This window comes from Physeter macrocephalus, unplaced genomic scaffold, assembly GCF_002837175.3.
Source record: "Physeter macrocephalus isolate SW-GA unplaced genomic scaffold, ASM283717v5 random_265, whole genome shotgun sequence".
Taxonomy (NCBI): Eukaryota; Metazoa; Chordata; class Mammalia; order Artiodactyla; family Physeteridae; genus Physeter; species Physeter macrocephalus.
This window is the reverse complement of record NW_021145551.1, coordinates 19,254-35,900: the sequence shown is the minus strand read 5'-3', so window position 1 is coordinate 35,900 and position 16,647 is coordinate 19,254. Positions and strand designations below refer to the sequence as shown.

The window sequence follows — 16,647 nt, the reverse complement described above, 5'->3', positions numbered from 1 at the left end:
CCACCAATCCCAGCCGGACGGCGTGGGGCGGAGGGTGGTCGTCATTGGGCCTCGGCGGCAGGCGCCCCTGCCTCTGCTACCTGTTGCTACGGGCGCTGTAGAGCTGCAGCGAGGCGCGCGGGAAGGCTCGTCTCGCGAGAGCTCGGCTCCCTTCTTGACCGTGGCAGCTGCAGCGGTTCTGGGACTGACATGGACGCTCACGAGGACTACGTTTGGCCGAGGGCAACCTCGGAGCTCATTCTCCTCCCGGTCACGGGTCTGGAGTGCGTGGGGGAGCGGCTTTTGGCGGGTGAGTTTTGGTTTGAGGCGCGCGCTAGCGGAGAAGAAACTGAACGCTTGCCTGGGGAGCGGCCTTGAGAACAAAGGGATGCCCCGAGGAGGAGGACGGGCGGCGGGCGGGAGCCCGGAGATGACGGGGCTGAAGTGCGGCCCGAGGAGCCCAGGAAACAAAGAACTGAGGTGGCTCCCGAGGCCTTTCATAAACTGCAGGTGACGCGGAGAGGGCGGGTGGGACGGCAAAAAGGAGCGTGGAAACGCGGTCGTTGGGGGCGGGGGAAGGGAATGAGAGACGCCTGTGGCCGCTTCGATGGGTTGGGCGGGGCCTTGGCCTCCCCCGAGGGGGCTCGGCGAGTAGGTCGGCGATGAGGCCCCCCCGTGGGCGGGTCCAGAGCCTGGGGCGTGGCCTTTCGGGGGTGGGCAAGGCCCAGAAGGGGGTGTGACCTCTCCGGTGTGAGGGTGCGGCGGGTGAGGCTCTTACCTAGAAGGTGGGGATGAAGAGCCTCTGACCAGGATGGGGTCGCGGGAAGCCGAGGACGAGACCTTTCTGAGTAGGCCAGTGCTCGGGGAGGCGGAGGCTGAGGTCTCTCCCGAGACGGTTGGGTTCCAGGAAGTCCGATGTCGATGCCCCTCCGAGGAAGGTCGGCTCGGGTAGCAGAGGCCAGGGATCTGAGGCGGCAGAGACCTGGGGAGCGGTGAGGTTCGACTGGAAGCCACTAGTGACCGATGATGGTGCTGCTGAGTTTGATAAGGGTCCCAAGGCAGAGCACTGGCTGTCAAGCCTTGAGTGAGCTGCTACCAATCCTAACGGGGATGGATGTATGGGGGTGGGGGATGGGGCGAGGGATGGCCCAATTGTGATGTGGTGTGGGGGCTCTGGGAGCCCAAGGTTCCTACACTGAGCTAAACTCCTAAGGCTCCTGGAGGAGAGGATAGCTAAGCAGAAAGCTGAAGAACCGCAAAAGTAAACTAGAAGAGAAGGTTCCTGGCAGGGTGAGGAAGCCAAAGGCCTTAAGACTGAGTTTGTCACTTTGTGTGAAAGAGGGTATTCTTATGAGGCTTCAGTAGGAGGGGAGGCTGGTTAGGAGAAGAGGCTGGAGAAATGAACAGAGGCCAGACCATTTTAGACCTAGATTTGACTTTATCCCTAAGGGCATAAGGTCCCAGTGGCGAAGGCCCATTGAAAGGTATTAAGCGTGGGAATGGCTTGGGAAGTTCAGATCAGAAAGCTTTTAAAGTGAATTCACCTATTCCTGTGACTTCCAAAGCGACTTTTTTTTTTTTTTGTACGCGGGCCTGTCACTGCTGTGGCCTCTCCCGCTGCGGAGCGCAGGCTCTGGACGCACAAGCCCAGCGGCCATGGCTCATGGGCCCAGCCGCTTCGCGGCATGTGGGATCCTCCCAGACCGGGGCACAAACCCGCGTCCCCTGCATCGGCAGGCGGACTCTCAACCACTGCGCCACCAGGGAAACCCTCCAAAGCGACTTTTATGTTGACAGTTCTCAAATCCCACGCATGTGTACTGATAATCTAAATGTGTATCTACAATCTGAATTCCCAGCCCTTGTTGTCAAGTGCACAGGTGCCTACAAATTGAAATACTCCTGCTCAGCAGAGGGAACACCAGCCACTCAGGTGCCCAAGCCCAAGAATCTACCTTGTTCCCTAGGCCAGTCTGGTTGATTTGCACTTCATACATGTGGCATCTGTCTATTTTTTCTACCTTTATTGCCATCAAATTTGAGGCCATGCACCTATGCCTCCCTGACCCCCTCAGTAGTGTTCTCTCTAGCCCATCCTTGAGCCCTTTGTTTCCTGTTCTAGCCACACTACCCAAAGCTCTTGCTCACCTCAGGGCCATCAGAATTGCTGTTTCCTCTGCTAGGAAAGGTTCACCCCCTCTCACTCCTGCCTGCTCTTCCTTTGGCTAACTCCTGCTGATCCCTGATTCCTCAGCCTAAATGTTTTGTCCTCCAGTTGGCCTCCCCAGACACTCACCCAGTCTGGTTAGATCAGACCAGGGTTTCTTAGTCTCGGCACAATTGATGTATTGGAACAGATCATTCTTTGTGTGAGGGGCTGTCTAAATTGTAGGATGTATAGCAGCATCATTTAGCCTCCACTCCTAGATGCAAGTAGCACACACAACTCCCGGTTGTGACAACCAAAAATGTCTTCAGACATTACCAAATGTCTTCTGGGGGGGAAATTGCCCCTCTGTTGAGAACCACTGGAGTAGACTTTCCCATTTTATATCCTTTTTTAAAAAAAAAATATTTTTAAAGCAACCTATATAGTTCTTTCTTGGAACTTACCAAAATTATAACTTTGTAGTTTACTTGTGTGATATTGTTCATTTGTTTTTAATATTTATTTATTTGGCTGTTCCGGGTCTTCATTGCTGCATGTGGGATCTTCAGTTGCAGCATGTAGGATCTTTTAGTTGCGGCATGAGAACTCTTAGTTGCAGCATGCAGACTCTTAGTTGCTGTATGTGGGATCTAGTTCCCTGACCAGGGATGGAACCCAGGACCCCGGATTGGGAGCGTGGAGTCTTAGTCACTGGACCACCAGGGAAGTCCCTATTTATTTTTTAATTTTTATTTTATATTGGAGTATAGTTGATTAACAATGTCGTGTTGGTTTCAGGTGTACAGCAGAGTGATTCAGTTATACATATACATGTATGTATTCTTTTTCAAATTCTTTTCCCATTTAGGTTATTACAGAGTACTGAGCAGAGTTCCCTGTTCTATATAGTAGGTCCTTGTTGGTTATTTTATTACTTTTTAGAATATTTATATATTTTTTGGTTATCTGTTTTATTTTTATTTGTTTGGTTTTTAAAAAATATTTATTTGGTTGCGTTGGGTCTTAGTTGCAGCTCCAGGGCTCCTTAGTTGTGGCTCGCCAGCTCCTTAGTTGTGGCATGTGAACTCTTAGTTGTGGCATGCATGTGGGATCCAGTTCCCTGACCAGGGATCAAACCCGGGTCCCCTGCATTGGGAGTGTGCAGTCTTATCCACTGTGCCACCAGGGAATTCCCCTGGTTATCTTTTATTTATTTATTTAAAGTATTTAATTTATTTATTGGCTGTGTTGGGTCTTTGTTGCTGTGCGCGGGCATTCTCTAGTTGCGGTGAGTGGGGGCTACTCTTTGTTGCGGTGCGAGGGCTTCTCATTGCGGTGGCTTCTCTTGTTGCGGAGCACGGGCTCTAGGTGTGCGGGCTTCAGTAGTTGTAGCACATGGGCTCAGTAGTTGTGGCTCGCGGGCTCTAGAGCGCAGGCTCAGTAGTTGTGGTGCACAGACTTAGTTGCTCTGTGGCATGTGGGATCTTCCCGGACCAGGGCTCAAACCCATGTCCCCTGCATTGGCAGGCAGACTCTTAACCACTGTGCCACCAGGGAAGCCCCTGGTTATCTATTTTAAATATGTGTGTGTACATGTCAATCCCAGATTCCCAATCTATCCCTCCCCCCACTCTTTCCCCCACCCTGTAACCATAGTTTTGTTTTTTAAAATTTTATTGGAGTATAGTTGATTTACAATGTTGTGTTAGTATCAGGTGTACAGCAAAGTGATTAGGTTATACGTATACATATATTCATTCTTTCTCAGATTCTTTACCGATATAGGTGATTACAGAACATTGAGTAGAGTTCCCTGTGCTATACAGTAGGTCCTTGTTGGTTATCTGTTTTTTATATAGTAATGTGTGTATGTTAATCCCAAACTCCTAATTTATCCCTCCCTGCCACGTTTCCCCTTTGGTAACCGTAAGTTTGTTTTTGAAATCTGTGAGTCTGTTTCTGTTTTGTAAATACGTTCATTTGTATCTTTTTTTTTTTTCTGGCCGTGCCTCGCAGCTTGTGGGATCTTAGTTCCCCCACCAGGGATCAAACCCCGGGCCCTCAGCAGTGAGAGCGTGGAGTCATAACCACTGGACCGACAGGGAATTCACTGTTTGTAGACTTTTTGATGATGGCCATTCTGACCTGTGTGAGGTTATACCTCATTGTAGTTTTGATTTGCATTTCTCTGATAATTAGTGATGTTGAGCATCTTTTCATGATATTGTTTAATGTCTTCCTAATCCACAGAAGCAGGGTCTTATTCATTACTCCAGCATATAGTTCATTGTCTGGTTTATAATCGATGTTCTGGAATTTTTTTTTTTTTTTTTTGACCGCACTACAGGGCTTTCGGGATCTTAGTTCCCCAACCAGGGGTCGAACCCAAGCCCCAGCAGTGAAAGCCGAGTCCTAACCACTGGACCGCCAGGGAATTCCCAAATAAATGTTTACTGAATGTCAAAAGATTGAGATCACAGGCTGGGAATAGCATGAGGGATTGCTGTTGTCATCTCAGGTTAAGAGGTGATGATGTCCTGGATCAAAGTCACTGCGGGGGATTGGATTTACAAATTCTTTAGAAATGAAATCTGCAGAACTTGGAGACAAGATGTGGGAAGTTAAAAGGAATGGGCTTCCCAGTTTGGGGCTGGGGTTGGGCAAAAGATGGTAAATTAGGTCATTGGAGTGAGGAGCATGGAGTGAACTTGAGGATGAGCCAATAGAGTAGGATGTGACTGCAGGGCAGCCAGGGGGCAGCTGAGGGTCACAGCAGCATCTGCTGCTAAAGTGTGGGCTGCCTTTCCCCATTGATATTGAACATACTCACATCTTCTGAGATACAAAGAAGCTCCTGGAAATCAGGAGGGGTTCTGCAGTGGACCCAAGGTGGAAGGATTGACTTACTGGGTCTCCCTCTCCCCTGGGGGAGGTGGGGGTGGGAAGAATGCATGTAGAGGTAAATGAGGCCAAGGATTTGGAGACTAAAGCTGAGCGGGTTCCTGTCTGAAGCATGAGAAGTTAGGTGGGGTGAGGAGGAGACTGAGTTTGAGGGATTCATGGTTGAATTGAATATGATGGGTGACTGATGAGGGGATCAGAAAGTCAGCACTGAAGGTACAGCTGAAGGTGAGACCAAGGATTTTCCAAGGTTCAAGCCTGCAGGACTGAGTGACCTAATATATTCATAAGCTACATACTGAGAATTTTCCCTGCTCCCTGTCTCTTCTTCATGGCTTATCAGAGTTAGGTGAGGGGTTCTGATGCGGCTCTTTGCCTCTGTCCAGGTGAGGGGCCAGATGTCCTGGTGTACACCTTGGATTTTGGTGGACATCTGCGGATGATGAAACGAGTGCAGAACCTGCTTGGCCACTATCTTATCCATGGGTTCCGAGTGCGACCAGAGCCCAACGGAGACCTTGACTTGGAGGCCATGGTGGCGGTGTTTGGGAGCAAGGGACTCCGAATTGTGAAAATTGGCTGGGGACAGGGCCGCTTCCGTGAGCTCTGGCGCTCTGGCCTGTGGAACATGTCTGACTGGATCTGGGATGCCCGTTGGCTTGAGGGGAACATGGCCTTGGCCCTGGGCCACAACTCAGTAGTGCTGTATGACCCTGTGGTAGGGTGCACCTTGCAGGACGTGCCCTGCACGGACAGGTGCACCCTCTCCTCAGCCTGTCTGATTGGAGATACCTGGAAGGAGCTGACCATAGTGGCGGGTGCCATTTCCAACCAGCTCCTTGTCTGGTACCCAGCAGCTGCTTTAACAGACAATAAGCCAGTAGCCCCCGACCGACGGGTTAGTGGGCACGTGGGTGTCATCTTCAGCATGTCGTACCTGGAAAGCAAGGGCTTGTTGGCCACAGCTTCAGAAGACCGAAGTGTTCGCATCTGGAAGGTGGGTGACCTGCGGGTGCCTGGGGGTCGGGTGCAGAATATTGGGCACTGCTTCGGGCACAGTGCCCGTGTATGGCAGGTCAAGCTCCTAGAAAATTACCTTATCAGTGCAGGAGAAGACTGCGTCTGCTTGGTATGGAGCCACGAAGGCGAAATCCTCCAGGCCTTTCGGGGCCACCAGGGCCGTGGGATCCGGGCCATAGCTGCTCATGAGAGACAGGCCTGGGTGATCACTGGGGGCGATGACTCAGGCATCCGGCTATGGCACCTGGTGGGGCGTGGGTACCCGGGTTCGGGGGTCTCCGCCCTCTGCTTCAAGTCCCGTAGCAGGCCAGGTGCCCTCAAGGCTGTGACGCTGGCTGGTTCATGGCGAGTACTGGCAGTGACTGATACAGGGGCCCTGTACCTTTATGACCTCGAGGTCAAGTGCTGGGAGCAGCTGCTGGAGGACAAGTGCTTCCAGTCCTACTGCCTCCTGGAGGCAGCCCCTGGTCCTGAGGGCTTCGGACTGTGTGCCATGGCCAATGGGGAAGGTCATGTCAAGGTTGTCCCCATCAACACTCCAACTGCAGCTGTGGACCTGACCCTGTTCCATGGGAAGGTGCACAGCCTGAGCTGGGCCTTGCGTGGCTATGAGGAGCTTCTGTTGCTAGCATCGGGCCCTGGTGGTGTGGTGGCTTGCCTAGAGATCTCTGCTGCGCCCTCTGGCAAGGCCATCTTCGTCAAGGAACGTTGCCGGTACCTCCTACCTCCAAGCAAGCAGAGATGGCACACATGCAGTGCCTTCCTACCCTCGGGTGACTTCCTGGTGTGCGGAGACCGCCGGGGCTCCGTGTTGCTGTTCCCCTCCCGACCAGATCTGCTCAAGGATCTTGGGGTCGGAGGCAAAGTTGGGGCTGGTACTGGAGCACTTGGAATAGGTAGTGGCAGTGGTGGGAGTGAGAACGCCTTGTCCGAGTGGGGCCCTGTGTCCACCCTCCCTTCTTTGCATGGGAAACAGGGTGTGACCTCGGTCACCTGCCATGGTGGCTACGTGTACACTACAGGGCGTGATGGTGCCTACTACCAGCTCTTGGTGCGAGGTGGCCAACTCCAGCCAGTCCTAAGGCAAAAATCCTGTCGAGGTATGAACTGGGTGGCTGGGCTCCGAATGGTGGCTGATGGGAGCATGGTCATCCTGGGTTTCCACGCCAACGAGTTTGTGGTGTGGAGCCCCCGGTCACATGAGAAGCTGCACATTATCAACTGTGGTGGAGGGCATCGCTCCTGGGCCTTCTCTGATACCGAGGCAGCTATGGCCTTTGCCTACCTCAAGGATGGGGATGTCATGCTGTACCGGGCTCTTGGTGGCTGCACGCGGCCACATGTGATTCTCCGGGAGAGCCTGCATGGCCGTGAGATCACTTGTGTAAAGCGTGTGGGCACTATCACCCTGGGGCCTGAATTTGGGGTGCCCAGCTTCATGCAGCCTGACCACCTGGAGCCCGGTAGTGAGGGCCCTGGCCTGATCGACATTGTGATAACGTGCAGCGAGGACACCACCGTCTGTATCCTGGCACTCCCCACAGCCACAGGCTCAGCCCATGCGCTTACAGCTGTCTGTAACCACATCTCCTCAGTGCGTGCAGTGGCTGTGTGGGGCACTGGCACCCCAGGTGGCCCTCAGGATCCTCGGCTGGGCCTGACTGCCCATGTGGTGTCTGCCGGGGGCAGGGCTGAGATGCACTGCTTCACAGTCATGGTCAGCCCAGACCCCAGCACCCCAAGCCGCCTTTCCTGCCACGTCATGCACCTTTCGTCTCACCGGCTGGATGAGTACTGGGACCGGCAGCGCAATCGGCACCGGATGATCAAGGTGGACCCAGAGACCAGGTGAGGTGCACTGTCAGACAGGAGCATGGGGTGGGGGGACATGCAGGGCAAGCCCTGTGCCACTGCTCCCAGGCTCTGCCTGATGGCCGTGTACTTTCCTTGCAGGTACATGTCCCTAGCTGTGTGTGAGCTCGACCGGCCTGGCCTTGGCCCCCTTGTGGCTGCAGCCTGTAGCGATGGGGCAGTGAGGTGAGCATATAGGACCCAGGGGGCCTGGAGACAAAAGAAAAGGATGTAAGGATGTTTAGAATGGGTGCTGAGCTGGGCCATCCTCTGCCCCCCCAGGCTCTTTCTCTTGCAGGACTCTGGGCAGCGGCTACAGCTCCTGGCTGAAACCTTCCACCACAAGCGCTGTGTCCTCAAGGTCCACTCCTTCACACACGAGGCAACCAATCAGCGGCGGTGAGAGGGGCTGCGTGGTGGTCCCGCGTGGGTTTGGTGGGGGCTCCTATTGCTTTCCATTCCCCTCACTGACCCAGCTGCCTTTTCCTGGCTACCAGGAGGCTGTTCCTGTGCAGTGCAGCCACGGATGGCAGCCTGGCCTTCTGGGATCTCACCACTGTGCTGGACCATGGCTGCCCTGCCCTGGAGCCTCCAGCGGACCCTGGGCTTCCCTACCGTGAGTAGCTAGAGTGCCACTGTGGCTGTCCCCCCACCTCCCAGTGCACTCAGCCAAGTGTTGAGCTGGGTAGTGACAACCATCTTCTTCCTCCAGGGCTGGGCAGCCCCTGCCTGACCCTCCAGGCTCACAGCTGTGGTGTCAACAGCCTGCACACCTTGCCCACACGTGAGGGCCATCTTGTGGCCAGTGGCAGTGAGGATGGCTCCCTCCATGTCTTTGTGCTTACTGTGGAGGTGCCAGAGCTGGAAGAGGCTGTGGGGGGTGCTGAGCCGGTGCCCCAGCTGCAAGTGCTGGAAGAATACTCTCTCCCCTGTGCACATGCTGCCCATGTGACAGGCCTCAAGATCTTAAGCCCAAGCCTCATGGTCTCAGCCTCCATCGACCAACGGCTTACCTTCTGGCGTCTGGGGCATGGTGAACCCACCTTTATGAACAGTACAGTGTACCACGTAGCAGATGTGGCCGACATGGACTGCTGGCCCGTGAGCCCTGAGTTTGGCCACCGCTGTGCTCTTGGGGGCCAGGGCCTTGAGGTTTACAACTGGTATGACTGAGAGAGATGTCCCGCGGTGGCCGGCATGCTGGGCATGGGGCCTGCTCACAGACAGAGTGACTGTCTGTGCCCATGCCCAGTGTGCCTTGAGGGGAGGAAGAGGCAGCCGCGGGTTTCTGACTCAAGAGCAGGAGCTGGAGGTGAGTGAGTTGAAAGCCACCTGGGCAGACCAAGAATATGCCCCACTCCCCACAATGGGACAAAACTTTGTCACAGAAGCAATTTATTTTGGCTCCGGGTCTCTAACAAAATCTGTGGGTTTTTTTTTCCCTTTCAGTTGATGACTTTGTGGACATTCCCATATATTGGGGCCTCTGTGGCCTTAGATGTGACTCAGTGGAGGGAGACCCAGCATGGCCAGCCCGGTGTGGAGCACTTCACGCACAGCCCGCAGAAGCTGCAGACGGGCAAACATTTGACCAAACAAGTGTGGTCGAGGCTCCTGGAGGAGAGAAAGGGGCCTGCTGGTCTCATCCTTTGCTTCCCCTGCACCCCCCCACATATGCCCTTTTGCTGTGCACTTACCCCTAGGATGTGTACCCGGTTATAGTATGAGCTGAAATCCATGCTGAGCTGTACCAGGAACTTGCACACCTAGAGACAGAGACTGAGTCAGTGGCCTGTCTCTCTTTGTGCCCCAGAATAAAGAATAGTGTGTGCAGTCTGTCCCAGTCCCCTCTGCCTTACCATCTCTGTGCGTGCAGTGATGTGGAGCCCTGGGGCTGTGCAGGGCAGGGCTGCTGTCTGGCTCAGCAGGTCTGGGAAGGGGAGGACGCTGTTGAAGAGCAGCAACCACTCACCCTGTGGGGGAGAAGGGTGCTGGGAGGGAAAGGCCTGAGCTTCCCACACGTGACTGCTACCCAAGAGGGGCACTCACCTCATCATGTAGCAGGGAGAAATCCAGATTGCTCACAGGTGGGAAAGTGGGGTACAGACCTCGTTCCATGCTGCACTTGTAACTCTCAAAGAGTGTGGCAAGACGTGCACAATTATACATGACAAAGGTGCCACTTTTGGTGCCCTTTGTGGAAATGCTGCTGTCGGCCAGGGCCAAGAGAAGCTGAGGAATGAGGGCACAGCTGCAGAGGGAGGACAGCCACTGCACACCCTGTCCCCCCCAAGCCCTGGCCCAGCAGGGCGCCCAGGCTCACCTGACTTTGTGGGGCTGTACTGAGCATCTCAAACTTAATGGTTGCCACAGGGAGAACCCTGAAGATTTCCATCCAGGCTGGGTCTGAAGGAGTACGGATCAGTTAATCAGTCTGTACAGGCAGGGAACAAGGCGGGCAGGGGTGCAAATGACCTTCCCCTACCCAAAGCACAGCCAGGGTCTCCCAAGCGCACCTTGTGCCAGGTCCCTACCGTGCTTCAGTGCTGAGGCCTTGCACACCTGGGCATGCCGGAACCTGCATTTTGAAAAAAGAGTGAGAGGAGGACCAGTGGGCCGAGTCCCCCACCGCAACTACCCTGGCTTGGTGGCCTTCCAGCCTCACTCACTCGTAGTACTCGGGGGCAGTCAGGGTGCCAGGCGCACCAGCTACTTTCACTGGGCCACAGACCAGGTGCTTCTGTCAGGAAGATAGCAGGGGCTCAGCCAGCTGGCGATACCCTCCAGGAACCTAAATTTGGTTCCTGGACTCCCCCAGCTTTTTACCTTAGGACCTCCATCCCCTCAGGGTAGCCTCCTTAACCTATTCAATATTCTCTGGGCTATGATGCCTCCAGAGCCCTCCCAGCACCTGCTGCACGTGCCCACCAAGCCTAACATCTCCCCAAGGTCAAGAATCACCTTCTGGACCCATCAACTAACAAGTGGGTTTCAAGGGCCCTCTGAGGTTGGTGTGGGGAGCCACCATCACTAACCTACCTGTCTGAGAGGGGCCTGGTCATCCAACTTCCACCAAAGCAGGTCCAACTTCTGTTGCTGGAACTCCTCCTCACAGCTCACCACGTGTACAACCATGCAGCTATCTGCACCAGCATCTGGGGCTGCAGCCTGTAGGGTAGGACAGTCACTGCCGGGGACACAAGACACCTGGTTTGCCAGAGGCCTGTAGGGTGGGGCGTCAGTCACTAACCAGGCCTAGGGAGCTGTCCTCAGCCCAATTCTGCACAGCCTGCTGCAGCTCCGCCAGCACAGCGAGCAGATCCTCCGTCACTGCGAAGAGAACACACAGGGCTGAGGCCGGCGGGGAGTGCGGGGCCCGACTACTTTCTGGCCCTGCTAGGCTCCGGGTCCTACCCAGACAGCTGTCCAGGTTGGGGTCATAGCCAGTTGTGCGTCCCCGTTCGTCCACCAGCTCCTTCAGGCACACTCGGCCCAGGGCGCCAGGGGGCAGGGCTTCCGTGTTACGGGCAGGGGTGAGCTCTGCAAGCGCGCGGCTCCTCAGGGCTTCGGTCGCGGCTCTCTCTGAGGCCGCGGGCCAGTCCACCCGCAGCTGCTGCAGGAAGGTCGGCATGTGCGGGTCCCGCACGGCGGGCACTAGGCGCACACTCACCCTGCGAAGCGAGGCGGCCGCCTCAGCCCGAGCACCGGGCTCAGCTATCCCCCACTTTCCACCCGCAGCGGCTCTCGGGCCCCCATCGCGCGCTTTCCCCTTTGTGGGCCCGCGCCCCAGCTCACCTGTGAGCGTGCAAAACTCGCGCCAGGTGGTCGGCCACGAGCACGGCACGCAGCTGGCTCAGGCGGAGGGCGCAGGGGCTGCCGCGCAGCGCCGGGCAGTGCAGGACGACGCGCGGGCCCAGGGCTGCGGGGACGGTGGGCGCGGCATAGGCGGCCACGGCGCCCAGGACGCGCTCGAAGACGGCGGACCGCCGCAGCTGGAGCGCCAGCCCTGCGGGGGTTGGCGCGCAGCTCAGAACCGGGGCCACGCCAGGACCCTGCAGGCCGACGATGGCGTGAACCACGCGCTCGGGCACCTGCGGGAACACAAGCTGGTGAGCGGGTCGCGGCGCTCCCAGCTACCTCTGGCCGCACGTCCCCGCCCTGCTCGCGCCCACCTGGTCGTCCCCGAAGCGCGCCTGCAGCGCGCGCCGCGGTGCCAAGAAGTCTCGGACACGCAGGTGGCGGGCGCGTGTCTCCTTGAACCACACTGGGCCGCCAGGCCCCAGGGCCGCGTTGAGGGCTCCCAGCGTCTCCGCTATCCCAAGGCGCATGGCGACCGGAAGGAGTAGGCAGAACCGGAAGCAAGGAACCGGAAGCAAAATTTCGAGGTCGAACTTCCAGGAGGACCAATTGGTTGGGGCGGGGATCTGGCTGCGGCCCGTGAGTGGACAGGTGCGCTCGACCTACGACTCCAGTGCTACCTCCGCGTGGCCCACCAGCCTGGCTCGGCTCCGGGTCCGAAATCTCTGGGTACGCTACGGGCCTAGGATTCTCTCGCCGTCGCTCGCAGTAGCAACCAGGGAAAGAACCTAAATCTTACATTTATGTATTTGTGATAACGTTTCATTTCCTCCATTTACACATGATCAAAACGGCAAAAGTCCCAAGTGGATTCTCACTGAAATAGGGCGGCTAACATTAAAGCCACTTTCATGACCTACTGAAAAAGTCACATTTTTAAGAGAGTTTGTGTTCTCCAGTTTCGGGTTATTTGCAAGCATTCCCTCCTTTGACATATGGGTTGTCTTTATTCCTAATAAATGCCCACTGATAGAACTGACGGTTTTTCCCTCTTGAATCTTGAGTAATTAGAACCATCATTATGGTTTCCAGAAGCTCTTAATGCTTCTCCTTGAACCTGGTGTACTTTAACAAGGATCCTCCCACTTCCTGGTTTAGGCAACCAGCCATTGTGGGTCAAATAAACAATGTGACCATGAGAAGACCCAGCTTAAGAACAGTTCTCTGAGCACCCCACTCCTCTACCAGTGAGAATGCTCTTTCCTCTGTCCCACCAGGGCTCCTGGCTGTCTTCACTTTACTGTAACTTAGATAACCCTTTCCTCTTTTCCTTAATGGGGATTGAACCTAACGCCGTAGAGCGCTGTGCAGCAGATCACTGGCAAACCCCTGATCTCCGCCCTGGAGCAGTGAGAATAACCAGAGCTCCGAAAGGAGAGAAGCCTAGGCGCAGGAAAAGCTTGGCAAGGCCCCTTTCTGGGCTAGGGCTGCAAGGCCCTGCTGGGAAGCGCCGAAAGAGCACTGGGCGGACACGACATTCCCGATGGCTTCTTGGGTGCCCACTCAACGGGTGTGATCGTGTCATTCCAAAGAGCTTTCCATGCGTCACGCGCACGACCCGGGGACAGCTGCTAACAGGGTTGGGGGCCAGGAGGCGGAGCTGGGGACTTCAGCTACTCTGGGTGCATGAAGACGGTTGGGGGTGGTTTTACCCCAGGAAGTGAAAGGCTATCTTTAGCGAGCTGCGGGCTGGGGCTGCCCTGTGGGACTCACCGCCATTTGCAGCCCTATCCGGAGGCCCTGGGTCCTCCCTCCCTTGCCAATGGTACCTCGGGCTCCAGAGATGGCCACCGCCTCGGCTCTCCGACGTCTACGCCTGTCACTTCTAGCCTGAGGGCGCACCTGAGAGAGGGACGAAAACCAGAGCGACCCAATAAAGCATGTCTGGGGATCAGGGACTAGCCCATTCCATCTGGGTCAGGACGCTGCTCAGGCAGGAGAGCAGGGAACGAAATCCAAGTGCAGCTGGAATGCTCTGGAGACAACAGCTGCTTTTGGGATTCCGTTGCCCGCTGTCCAGCCGTGGGGGGGGGCGGTTTGAGGGGGTTATCCCTCGCCCTAGGGCCAGATCAAAACGCCCCACTCCCAGTCGGCGGACTCAGGAGGTGAAACCAAGTCTAGTGGGAACAAGCCGCTCTCCTAGGCCCCCAAACAATATGGGTGGTGGGGGCCTTCCCCCGGACCAGGTCCCGATCCGGATTAGATCCGCGGGGTAGGATTAGTCCTGTTGATCTCATGCAGTCAGGGCCACTGCAGTGACGGTGGCGGGGCGGGCTTCGGGATCAACCAAGAGGGAAGCGCGCCCGTGGGATCGGAAGGGAAGTAAACCCTCCTCGGGGACACCCCGGCACCCGGGACCCTCTGTCCGGTGACGCTGCCAGTGCCCGGAGCGCTAGGGGCCAAACGGGCCCGCACGGCAGCGACGGGACTCCCGGAAATCCATTGCGACCGTCCTCGGTTGTGTCGAGCCTCCCGCCAGCCCGGTCCCGAGGGTGGCAGACGCGGCAACGTGCCCCTGAGGCCAACACACGGTGGGCGCGCGGAGATGCCAGAACCGGCGCGGGCGCCAGCGATTCTCACGCTAGTAGGCCTTCTGATTCGGCTAAAGACGGGGCGCAAGGAATTCTCGGGACGCAAGCGAAGTGAGCGAGGACAGGGCGACGCTCCAGCCGCTGTCTAGTTCAACGTCTGGTCGGGTTTAGGCCCAGTCGGCCGCCAAGCACCTAGAAGTACCCTATCAAGGCATCCCCTTCCGCTTGCACTGGCCGCAGATTTGGAGCCATTTTAAGGCGAAACCAACCAGCCACGCCCCCTCGCGCTCTGGAGAGGCCAATCCATGCTCAACCACGCCCCGTGCGACTCGCGGTCGCGGCGCCAACGGTCGCGCTTGTGACGGTTAGGGAGGGGCGGGACTCGGGGGATAACCGAGGGAAACCTGAGCTGCTCACCCCGCCCTCGGAACCCGACTCTCCAAAACCGGGATTAGCGGTTTGGGGGCTGACGCCACGCCCTGGCCAGGTGTGCGGGAGTCGAACAGGTGCTCGGCCGCCCCGCCCCGGGCCCCGGGAGGCCGGCGTAATGGCTGAGAGCCGGGGGCCAGGCCGCGGCTGGGGCCCAGGCAGTGCCGAGGCCAGCCACGCCACCAGGTGTCCGGCTCCCCCAGGACGGCCTGCGGGGGTCTGGGGAGGGGCGGACGGCAGGTACTGACACCGGAGCCGCGCTGGGGGACGCGCCCTCATGCGACCGAGGCCCCTGGCCCGCTCCCTCCTCTCTCCCGCGCTGGGCCGGCCGAACTGCGCGGTGCCCTCCGCGACGCTGGGGGCGCTGTAGCCGCGCTAGGCTTGGTGACGCCACGACCCCGCTGTGCCTGCGCCAGTCTCCCTGCACGCCGGTCCGCCATGGCCGCCGCGTTCGTGCTTCGGGCCCTGTACGGAGCGCGGCTCGCCCTTCGCTGTCCGCCCGCGCAGCTGCCATGGTGAGTCTGGACCCAGCGTCCCTGACCACCCGGCTCCTACGGCCGGCGATTCCCGGCCCCCTAGACCCTGACCGTACCTCTCCGCAGGGCCCCGCGGCGTGGGCATCGGCTCACGCCGGCGGATGACGAACTTTATCAGCGGACGCGCATCTCTCTGCTGCAGCGCGAGTCCCCGCACGATATGTACATCGACAGCTACAACAGCCGCGGCTTCACGGTCAACGGAAATCGCGTACTTGGGCCCTGTGCGCTACTCCCACACTCGGTGGTGCAGTGGAACGTGAGCCCTTCCCTGCAGTGAGGAAACGGAGGGCCAGAGTCACAGGCCTGCCCCCTGATTCTGTCCCTGGCACAGCTGGCTTTTCTTTTGCCCCGCACTGGAGCAAGTAGAGGGTCTCTGGGAAACCTAGGTGGACTTGTATTTAACTTGTCTCCTCCCCACACAGGTAGGTTCCCACCAGGACATCACCGAGGAAAGCTTCTCTCTCTTTTGGATGCTGGAGCCCCAAATAGGTATTGGAGGAGGGGAGGGCTGAAGTGGTGAGCCCCAGAAAGCCACCCTCTAGTCAGACCTGGTTGTAGACTAGCCATGCCCGTCCGTCCCTAGAGATTGTTGTGGTGGGCACTGGAGACCGGACTGAGCGGCTGCAGTCCCACTTGCTGCGAGCCATGAGGCAGCGCGGCATCGCTGTGGAAGTGCAGGACACAGTATGTCTGGGACTTGGGAATGCGGAGGGGAGCCCAAGCCTAGCACTAGCCCAGCTGATGCTGGCTTTCTCTTTGCAGCCCAATGCCTGTGCCACTTTCAACTTCCTGTGTCATGAAGGCCGAGTGACAGGAGCTGCTCTCATTCCCCCACCTGGCGGGGCTGCACTCACATCTCTGGCCCAAGCTGCAGAATGAACCACCAGGAACTTACCTGACCCATCCAGGAGGGCCCTAGCACCTTTTGCAGAATGCAGGGGTTCCCAAAGCTTTCACTAGCCCCTCCCCCTTTGTCACTGTAACACTTGTTTGCCAGCAAATTAATAATTTAACCCACTTCTCTGATTTTGTACTAGCTGTGTTGCTGGCCAGGAGCTGCTGGCTCAGTGAGTTCTTGGAGGGGGTTGTGAAGGAACCAAGGGGTCATCTATTTGTCTACATTGCTTGGCCTCAGAGGCCAGGAGACAGTATAGGCACCTGTTTTAAGCTGTATATCTATCTACTTGTTGACATGCAGATTTGAGGGGACCTCTGTTTTCTCCACGAGGTCCTTTTAGAGAGTCAAGTTAGAGAATATGTATGTGGGTCTCAACCTGATCCCATGGTGGCCAAACTTTGGGCTAGCAGGAGGCCCCGTGGATGCCAGTCCAAAGCCCTATGGACTGTTCTGTGACCCTTCCCAAGCAGCCACAGGTAATTTCTGAGACCA

At 57.0% G+C, this 16,647-nt stretch overlaps 3 protein-coding genes across 8 annotated transcripts; 2 read left to right on the top strand and 1 right to left on the bottom strand.

The window, feature by feature from the left end:
* Positions 1-97: 97 nt before the first annotated feature.
* On the top strand, positions 98-9,475 carry WDR6 (WD repeat domain 6). The gene is made up of 7 exons (XM_007129891.4): positions 98-289; positions 5,416-7,897; positions 8,003-8,086; positions 8,183-8,299; positions 8,398-8,516; positions 8,613-9,212; positions 9,350-9,475. The coding sequence occupies exons 1-6, from the start codon at positions 190-192 to the stop codon at positions 9,071-9,073; spliced, it is 3,363 nt and encodes a 1,120-aa protein (XP_007129953.1). The 5' UTR covers positions 98-189; the 3' UTR covers positions 9,074-9,212; positions 9,350-9,475.
* On the bottom strand, positions 9,250-12,251 carry DALRD3 (DALR anticodon binding domain containing 3). 5 transcript variants are annotated; one of them, XM_024123984.3, is made up of 12 exons: positions 12,073-12,243; positions 11,696-11,991; positions 11,315-11,571; positions 11,151-11,230; positions 10,940-11,068; positions 10,570-10,640; positions 10,417-10,478; positions 10,224-10,306; positions 9,950-10,132; positions 9,760-9,873; positions 9,598-9,666; positions 9,257-9,514 (listed from the first exon to the last, which is right to left on the bottom strand). In XM_024123984.3, exons 1-12 carry the CDS (start codon positions 12,226-12,228, stop codon positions 9,395-9,397), a joined length of 1,620 nt encoding a protein of 539 aa, XP_023979752.1. In that variant the 5' UTR covers positions 12,229-12,243; the 3' UTR covers positions 9,257-9,394. The 5 variants fall into 5 exon arrangements, with proteins under 5 accessions (XP_028340688.1, XP_028340689.1, XP_028340690.1 ...); XM_028484887.2 differs by having other exon boundaries at positions 9,250-9,514; positions 9,760-9,891; positions 11,151-11,571; positions 12,073-12,251; XM_028484888.2 differs by having other exon boundaries at positions 9,252-9,666; positions 9,760-9,891; positions 12,073-12,249.
* Positions 12,252-14,818: 2,567 nt separating this feature from the next.
* NDUFAF3 (NADH:ubiquinone oxidoreductase complex assembly factor 3) lies at positions 14,819-16,283 on the top strand. Of its 2 annotated transcripts, none has more exons than XM_028484886.2 (5): positions 14,819-15,233; positions 15,321-15,465; positions 15,680-15,746; positions 15,841-15,941; positions 16,020-16,283. In XM_028484886.2, exons 1-5 carry the CDS (start codon positions 15,157-15,159, stop codon positions 16,134-16,136), a joined length of 507 nt encoding a protein of 168 aa, XP_028340687.1. In that variant the 5' UTR covers positions 14,819-15,156; the 3' UTR covers positions 16,137-16,283. The 2 variants fall into 2 exon arrangements, with proteins under 2 accessions (XP_028340687.1, XP_007129948.1); XM_007129886.4 differs by having other exon boundaries at positions 14,820-15,233; positions 15,321-15,513.
* Positions 16,284-16,647: the final 364 nt, after the last annotated feature.

Bases quoted from the DNA above. Each gene is read 5' to 3' on its own strand.
- WDR6 (XM_007129891.4), top strand. From the start codon at position 190: ATGGACGCTCACGAGGACTACGTTTGGCCGAGGGCAACCTCGGAGCTC. The intron at 7,898-8,002 runs GTGAGGTGCACT...CTTTCCTTGCAG, and splicing joins AAGGTGGACCCAGAGACCAG to GTACATGTCCCTAGCTGTGT. The intron at 8,517-8,612 runs GTGAGTAGCTAG...TTCTTCCTCCAG, and splicing joins GGACCCTGGGCTTCCCTACC to GGCTGGGCAGCCCCTGCCTG.
- DALRD3 (XM_028484887.2), bottom strand. From the start codon at position 12,228: ATGCGCCTTGGGATAGCGGAGACGCTGGGAGCCCTCAACGCGGCCCTG. The intron at 9,667-9,759 runs GTAAGGCAGAGG...CTCTGTCTCTAG, and splicing joins TCACTGCACGCACAGAGATG to GTGTGCAAGTTCCTGGTACA. The intron at 9,515-9,597 runs GTAAGTGCACAG...TCTCTCCTCCAG, and splicing joins ACCGGGTACACATCCTAGGG to GAGCCTCGACCACACTTGTT.
- NDUFAF3 (XM_007129886.4), top strand. From the start codon at position 15,157: ATGGCCGCCGCGTTCGTGCTTCGGGCCCTGTACGGAGCGCGGCTCGCC. The intron at 15,234-15,320 runs GTGAGTCTGGAC...ACCTCTCCGCAG, and splicing joins CCGCCCGCGCAGCTGCCATG to GGCCCCGCGGCGTGGGCATC. The intron at 15,747-15,840 runs GTATTGGAGGAG...GTCCGTCCCTAG, and splicing joins GATGCTGGAGCCCCAAATAG to AGATTGTTGTGGTGGGCACT.